The sequence below is a fragment of the Lutjanus erythropterus genome, chromosome 9, assembly GCF_056507025.1.
Source record: "Lutjanus erythropterus isolate fLutEry1 chromosome 9, fLutEry1.hap2, whole genome shotgun sequence".
NCBI classification, from domain to species: Eukaryota; Metazoa; Chordata; class Actinopteri; order Lutjaniformes; family Lutjanidae; genus Lutjanus; species Lutjanus erythropterus.
Window position 1 is genome coordinate 4,294,648 of NC_139325.1, and position 8,893 is coordinate 4,303,540.

Here is an 8,893-nt window from a genome sequence, read left to right on the forward strand (position 1 = left end):
TTTGAGGGTGGCAACGTTTAATTGTACAGTCGACTTATCACATTCATCCCTGCTAGAAAGAAAGTAGTTCCTACATGAAACTGCTAACAACAAGGTCTGTTGATCACCTTGAGGAACCTGGTCATAATTTCTGGAAAGAGAAACTGGTTCTGAATTTTTCAATTGTATTTTTTTTTTTGGCACATTGAGCACCACAAGCCAAGTGCCATTCAGTCCCATAATGGAGAAGAGACAGACGTCTCTACAGCCGATATCTCCACAACTCTCCAACTCACAACAAAAAATAAATAAAATTTAAATAATAAATAAATAAATGAATAAATAAATAAACAAATAAATAAATAAAAATAGATGGATAAATACCACTACTGGTCAGGGGAAAAATATTCATTTTTGATTTGGGGGTGAACTGTCCCTTTAAGTGCACACATGCATTTTTTGAAGTGTCTGAAACAGATATCTAAGTTGCTATTTGCAATGCTTGCTCAGTGTTGGTCATGTGAGGAGGAGCCAAATCACATTCCTTCAACACTACAAATATAATTTGTGAAGAACAAAGAAAAACACACACCAGCAAAAAAAAAAAAAAAAAAAAAAAAAAAAAAAAAAAACTGTCTGCAGTCATTTTCTTAATCTGCCCAGTGACAGTGTACATTCTGAAAGTCTGTATCTGGCAGTGGACCATGCAACTCATGATTATTTCCATTGTCAATTAATCTGTTGACTATTTTCTCAATCTATTGATTAATTAATCCTGTCACAGTCTTGTCAGTTGAAAATCAGATCCAAACATGTGTTTCAAACTATTTTTCAGGTCGTTTCTGCCATGATTATTTTCATTATCAATCTGTTGATAATTTTCTCCAATAATCAATTACTTGTTTGTCCATTAAATGTTGCTCAAGCTCAAGATGATGTCCTCAAATGTCAAATCAACTCTTAAAATAGTTGGTGATTCATTTCATGATCGGGTCATCGTTGCAGCTCTAGCATATATTACTATCAGCATGTGCAATCAGCCAAAATCAGATGGAAATATCAGCATACTGGATATTAGTAAAAACCAATACTGTGCGTCCTTAATCCTACAACTTATAACTGTCATCATTTTCCAAAAGCTCAGTTTTTATCATCCACTCCAGTGTCTTTATATATGGTAGATATTTGTGGCAGAGTTAAAGCTTAAACCTAGATGTCAACAAATATTGGATGTGGCAACTGAGGCCATGTTAAGTGGAACATTACAAGTGCTTTGTTTTGTTTTGTTTTCTATTTTTAGAGATGAATACGTGTTAGACTGACATGTCTAGGTGTAGACTTCACTGAAGTCTGCTGTCCTCACTTCAGCGGAGTGGAGTTGCCAGAACAGAGCAGAACAGAGCAGAGCTTTGACTAACATGAGCAACCACAGGCCCCTCTGAGTGACGTGTCAGCGGCAATGAAACCAGACCGTAGGATATGACTACGGCTTGGAAGCATAGACTTTATATTAAATAGTGGACAGAGCTTTCTGGGCCTGAAAAGTGCCTTAACCTGCACTTTTTATAATGGCCACCAGGGGGCGACTCTACTGGTTTTAAAAAGGAGTCAGCGTGTACTGTATGCACTCTTATGGCAAAATAACCCTACTTTTTGCATGATTTATGACATCAGTAAACAGTTTCCTAATAAGTTTATGGTCTCCGCCGCTAGTTTCTAGTGTTCTTCAATACAGCATGATGTTAATTTTGTGAATTAAGGTCCCATTTAAAGTAAAATAAATGCAGAGTTTGCTTTAGGGTGGGGCTACCTCGTGATTGACGAGAGAGAGACATCCATCTCACCCAGTGCAACGCACAGTGCGAACAAAACTCATATCAAACTGTCAAACTAGGCAGCAAATCAAGATTCTGTAACTGTATTGTGTATTTCTCGCCTAAATGTTTTCAGAAACATGTTTTAGTCGCCTGTTTAGGTGTAATACATGAAAGACTGCAACCAGGATCAAACTGTCCAACCAGGCAGTCTTGATCAAATATGGATCAAGATTCTGTTACTGCATTGTCTATTTCTTGCCTAAAATGTTTTCAGAAACATATTTTTGTCTTCTGTTGCAATACCTGAAACTCTGTGACCAGGCAGGCCGTGATTATTTCCTGCTGAACAGATGAGCCAAACCCAAATCAGAGCACTTCACCCACCAGCTCTGCTTGCAAAAGACCAAGATAAGATGGCAAACCCCACAACAAGCCTTCTTCACAAAGATCAACCTTTGGAAAAAAAAAGGTCCTGAATTAAGAAATCAATTGGTATCAGTATCACTTTAACAGTGATGGTATTGATAATAATGTTTTTAAACAATACGCAGCACGAGCAGACACACTGGATCCATTGATGGACGTCAAGTCAATGGATCCTATTCATTTTCTATGGAGATCAGGAGATCCGGCTGTGCAGCTCACGAGGGATATGGCACACCGACTTGAGGCAAACACAGTTTGTGTCGCATAATGCAGAACAGAGAGTGAGTTTATGATCTCAACTACTCTTTTCAAGTCTTCTTCGATACAATATGGTTTTCATTTTGTAAATTTTTGGTCCCGTTTAGAGTAAAATAGACCGTTCAGTGCAACACACAGGGTTCAAGAAACTCTTCTCGCCTAGGTGCTTTCAGAAACATATTTTAGAGACTGTTTGGCTGTATTATGAGAAAGTTTGTGAGCTGGCCAATATGTTGAAAATGGACAAACTGACCCTAAGCAGTGCTCAGCTTCCACCAGTTGGAGCTCGTAGAGGTCCGGTGCATCCAAATGCATCCTGCGTCTGCACCATTAGTGTGGACGGACTCTTAATCACAGATTCAAGCTGCAAGCCACGGTCTGAGCTGATGGCCACTGTGCATCTCCTCAGGAGCAGTTGCAGGTTAATTGCCTTGCTCAGGGGCACCTAAACGGCAGTAATGCTCTGTTAATTTACTTCGCCGGCCAGATTTCTTGTGCAGGCCCCGGAATCAGAGCGGCCTTTTGGTCACGACTGCAGTAAAACAATAATTACATCTTTTAAGAGAAGATAGAGGATTAAAAAAATAACTTATTGAGCTTTCTATCATTAATATATTGTTTTTTGCATCATTCAAATGTTGAAGAAAGAATATGAAAACCCCACAAATGTGGAAAAATCACCCAATCAAGCCAACCTTTTAATCTAAACTTATATAGTACTGGGGTCAGGGTGCTTCATATCTCTGACTGATGGGGTTTGTTTGATATTTAATATACTTTTAACAAAACCGTATTAAAGGTGGTTTGAGATGTTACATTATTTCCATATGATGCATCTAATTTTCTTGATTTTAAAAAGACAACCCTCACATTCACATGACAGACTGACCGTCCTCTAATGACTTGTCTCATGGGGATCAAACCTTGTCTCACGGTTCAGAAAAGGTTGAGGAACCTGCGTCAGGCCATTAACCAGGCTTGAAGCTATTAAAATGAAAAAACCCCCACAATGCATCATGCTGCACTGAGCCACAGTTTGACACGTGATGCGGCACTGCCCACTGGGACCGGGTTGGATCAACACTGCCACAAGGACATAAACAATAAAGCTGCCTCTTGAATGAGCTTTGTTAAAGCGTCCGTAGAGCAGAGCGAGAGGCCGATCAATGCTCAGATGTGTTGATTTAGATGGGAGGAAAGATGGCCAATAGGAGATGAGCGTCAGCACAGCGGAAAAGTCAATGCCAATCTTTCTTCTGCCGCAACATCGACCCAAACTCACTTCTGTTCATTCCTCATCTTTTTTCGTATAGGCTGCACATCTAGCTCTTCATTCTCTACACACGCTGCTTCAAAGGCCACTGAACCCTGCGACGGTGCCAAGGCACTTCTGTGTGTGTGTGTTTGTGTGTGTGTGTCGGCAGAAGGATGTGTGCGTGAGTAGGAGAGAGGGCAAAAAAAAAAGAAGAAAGATGTGCACCTTGACAACCAGTGATGTGATTGTATGTTCGTGATGATTTTTGCCCACAGAGTCACGTACCAGGTTACTTCAGCTGCACGGCTTTCATGATTGTGTAAGAACTATATTTAAAGACAAGGACTGGAAAGAGATGAGGGTGACGACAATGATGATAATGCAACTATCCTGCACAAAAACCATGGCTTCACATATAAAGCAGTGAAAATATTATTTGATTCATCAGTTAGTCAACCGACGGATAATTGAGGGCCAATTATTTTGATGAAGTGAAGATCTGCAGCTTATGACTGGAAACTGAAGGTTTTTTTTAGTTTTGAGCAGCTGAATAAGTCAAGTTGGACTCTTGGAAATGGTAATGGCCATTTTTTATATTATTTATCAGCTTACAATTGATTCAACTCAAAAATAAGAGGTAGAATTGTTCCGATACCAATACCAGTATCAGAAATGCCTCTGATACAGCCTAAAATGCAGCATTGCTTATCGGCGCGTCCATGCAGCAAACTAATATCACACATACAGTACATGTATATTAGGGCTGCACAATGGTAAAGAAAAAGTCATGTTGCTATTATTTTGACTGACAATGCAAGTAGCAGGAATGGTCAGAAGTTAAAATCAGGATGATATGACGTTTTGTTGATGTCAGTTTTCTTACATCTGGAGAACAACATCTGTAGGCCCGTAGATCTCTGCAGCACTACAGTAGTTCACTATAATGCTGTTTTGTCATATATCTTTCCTTTGTCAAAAAATGCATTTGGATATTACAGTCAGTATCAACCAGTATGTAAAGTTCAGGTATTGAATCAATATCCTGAGAGCAAAAATGGCATCAGAACATCTCTAATAACAACGATTAATCAACAATAATAGTGATTAGTACATATCTGTCAGACAAATCAAGATATGGAAGACGTCTCCTCAGAAATGGAATGGACTTCTTTTATAATTTTCTGATGTTTTCAAAAATAAACAATAATTTGTTCAATTGAAAAACTAAAGACAGATTATTTAGTAATAAAAATAATAGGTAGTAACGATTTATCAATCAATTACTAATCGACTAGTAAGCTGCCAACTATTTTGCTAATCGATTAATCACTTTGAAGTCATTTTCAAAGAAATAAAAGTCAGAACTTTCTGATTCCAGCTTTTTAAATGTGAATATTTTCTGGTTTCTTTCTTCCTCTCTAACAGTAAACTGAGTTGTGGACAAAACAAGACATTTGAGGACGTCATCTAGAGTTTTGGGTGATGCTGATCAACATTTTTCAACATTTTATGGACCAAACAACTAATCAATAACTCGAGAAAATAATCCATAAATAAATCAAAAATGAAAATAATTGCTAGTTACACCCCTAATTTTATCTTTTACCAAAAATGTCAGAAGTGGCGAATGTCTGACGAGGACTAACAAGCTGTCCCATATAGTATATACATATCTTGACCACAATAACTAATCATAAACAAATAACCACATTCAAGAGATCCTCTTTAAAAATATTTATGTCATGACTTCATGTTAAAAACTGAATATCTGGTGATGTGTCATTAAAAATTCACTTTGAGTATTGGCCTCAAAATCCAGTATAGGCCAGGTTCCTGTATGAGTCGATATATTGGTCAGATGACAATAAAATCTGTAGCAACACCCACGTATATGAAGCCTCCTTTTTGTGAAATATACGCAATACTTGTTTCACCTTCTTTACCAAAGAACGCTTGAGCTGAAATGGTGATCAGTGGTCGACTGATGTGGGTTTTTCAATGACCAGTGGTGATATTTTAGAGAGCCGGGCTGCTGATGGTTGATGCCATGCATGTTGCAATCTAATATACATGGTTATCAGCCAATAAGAAGCTGTTTTAGGTGGAATTCTTATTTTCTAAATGATCAGATGATCAGATCAGATTCATCATCTAGACAAACGTTTACAGCAGGATGACTGAGAGTTACAGTACGGGGCTCAAAAAAAAACTTTTTCTCAACCGTCCAGAAACTCTGAAGAGGGAGTGCAGACATGGTTCCACACTGACAATACTGCCTGCAGATGTGTCTGCACACATTTGTTTATCAGGCTTGTGAGCGCTGGTATCAACCAACACTGATTATCTCAAAATGCCAGATAATCGGTCTAATTAATCGGTCCGCTGATTTGTGTACAGTAAGTGTACTGCAAGCACAACCAGAGATCAGAACATGAATGAATGATGATGACTTATATGGTCCGATATCACAGATATAACAGTATCATGGTATACAGATCTGTTGGCTGACGAGTAACAAGAAACCACAGTGAAGAAATGTCACCGATGTGTTTGAGGTCATTTAGAAACAGTGAGATCATCACAGTCTGTCCACAAGCTGCCAAAAACCACTTATAGGAGATCCTGATCAACAACACTTGTTCATATTGTTTGAGATGTAAACAAAACACAAACTGGAGCTGCAGCGATTAGTCAATCAACCACTTATCTGATCTACAGAAAATGATTCAACAACTATCTTGATACATGATTTATCCTAGAAGTTTTTCCTAACATTCCCTGTTTGATTCGTTTTATAGGACAGTAAAGTGAATGTCTCGACAGCAACTGACAGACGTCACCTTAAGCTTTAGGAAACTGTTATGATCACTTGTAGCTATTTCTGCCATTTAAGAAAAACTACTGATTAATCAGTTTATCAAGACAATCAGCAGATTGATCAATAAGGACAAAAAATCATTAGTTTTAGCTCTACATGGTTGATCACATCTCCGCTCAGGCCTGTGTGTATGTCTGTGAAATGACAACACAAATTATAACAGTGCCTACTTCTATTTGTTTTACATTGTGAAATTACCATTTGAGTTAGACAGATAGAGCCGTCAGACAGATATTCTGTCTGTCTTTATCTATACTGGCATGTTGTCCAATGAAAACAGAACATGATACAATTTTTAAAAAAAATATATAGTTAGTTTTAGAGGCATAACTGAATGTACATGTGATTTTTTTTTTACTTAAATTCAAGTTTATCCAGGACAATATATATCAAGATCAGAATTCTTTTTACCCTTTAATATTAGTATCAACCCCAGAAATCCAGTATTGGTCAGGCTCTAAAGACTGGTAATAATTTTGGGTTTCGCCTCTTTTACTGTTAAAAACAGCTGAGTCTGCATGGTTCTTTTTTTTTCTTACAGCTCCTAACATAAAAATGGAATTTATTTTCCTACAAATAAGTTTGAATTCATGCTGAGCTCAAAGCATGAGTTTGAAGCTGAACTGAAAAACAGGTAGAAAACTGTAAAGCTGGAATAAAGATGATATTTCTGGAAAGCTGTGGGTCAGAATTGTGCAATCAGCCTCAAATTCAGCAGCAGACTTCCAGGGAGCACATTCCGTTTTTTTTATTTCTTTAAAGACAATGTCCTCACAACTCTTTATAAACTCAAAAAGCTGTTCACTGCTTTTCTGCTAAAGGAAATCTGGTCAGGCCAAGTTAAAGTCGCTTTTTCCATGGCTGCAAACCCCAACTGTGAGCAGACATCACCTCGGTAGGAAGCAGCAGTCTGTTCTGCTGCTGCTGCTGCTGCTGCTGGAGACATTTCTCAACTCTGCTGTAGCACAAAGAGCTGGAAAATGGGCTGGAAAATGGAAAAACACGTCCCGTTACTCACCGATACTTCTGAAACTCTCCGACAAAGTTCTCCTCAACTTTTTCATTTTGCCGATTTTCTCCGCGGGCTGGGAGGCTGGCATCAGGTCGCACATTCTCTCTTTTTTTTTTTTTTTTTTTCCTCCACGGACTTTCTCAGCGGACTGGCAGCGGACTGGCTGTGGTTTGAAGCGGGGGAAGGAGGACCGGTGTTCAGGCAGCCCTGCGGGGCTTCTTCAGCCCAGCTGCAGCGCGCTGGCAAACAGGAAACGGAGCCTCAGCGGCTCTCACTTCTCTCATCAACTAGTGCTGGAAACAACGAATGCCTTCTTGAGATTCTCTCAAGAATGCCACTACATTTCCAAAGATGCAGGAAAAGTCCGCGCTGAAGCAGCAGAAGCATCAAAACTGGAACCCGTGCGTAATTTGCTGCGCCTTTCTGATGCGCCTTGATTGGTTAAGATCCTGAAAAAGCAGCTCAACGCTCTGACTTCTTTCTTTCTTCTCTCAGCGTCCCAGTTGCTCCCTGCTCCACCGCAATCTAGATGTCATTTTTGGGATTCTCTCTCTGGTTTCGACCCTCCAGACCCCGCCCTGGATGCGAGGATTGGCGGACTCCCCGGGAGCCCCGGGCTTCCATTCGTCCCGGAGACTGGCCGTCAAAGACGCAGCGCCGCCCTGTAATGTGTTGCAGGAGGAGGAATATTTTCATGAGGAATCAGATTGTTGTCAGCGCTCCTGCTGTACAGACCGAGAGCCGGTCATTGTGTGCAGGTCGAGGTGTTCCACAAACATCAGCTTCATCAGCGGTGTCCATCCGACAATATCACAGATGATCTCTGAAATGTCTTTAATCCCAGGCTCTCTTGTATTAGAAGAGCATTAAGACCATGAACAGGGAATCAAGAATAAAGTCGAAACGTCGAAAATAAAGTCGCAATGTCAAGAGACAAGTCGAAACGGCCAGAAAAAAGTCACAATGTCAAAAATGAAGTCAAGATGTCGCGAATAAAGTCAACAATAAGTACAAATGTCAAGAGTAACATTGAAATGTCAAAAATAAAGTCGAAATGTGGAGGAGGAGTGGTTGTTTGTTGTTGTAAATGTGGCATCCCAAATATCAGCTTCATCTGTCCTGTTCCCGATTTCATTTGGGAATATCCGAGTTGATCCTTTAAATTTCTTAAAAACCCAGGCTGTCTTGGTATTCGGGACAGGCAGAGCAGAGGGAATCAAACTTAAATGTTGAAAACAAAGGTGCAATAAAGTTGAAAGGTCGAAAAT

The 8,893-nt window shown here is 39.4% G+C and overlaps 1 protein-coding gene across 1 annotated transcript in view; it reads right to left on the reverse strand.

Annotated features, from left to right (window-relative positions):
- cdk14 (cyclin dependent kinase 14) overlaps positions 1-8,297 on the reverse strand; it is a 314,716-nt gene extending 306,419 nt beyond the window's left edge. Inside the window, exon 1 of the mRNA XM_084725970.1 lies at positions 7,632-8,297. Within this exon, the coding sequence (XP_084582096.1) occupies positions 7,632-7,725 (94 nt within the window). The 5' untranslated portion in view covers positions 7,726-8,297. The remainder of the gene's footprint in view (positions 1-7,631) is intronic.
- Between the last annotated feature and the right edge of the window lie 596 nt (positions 8,298-8,893).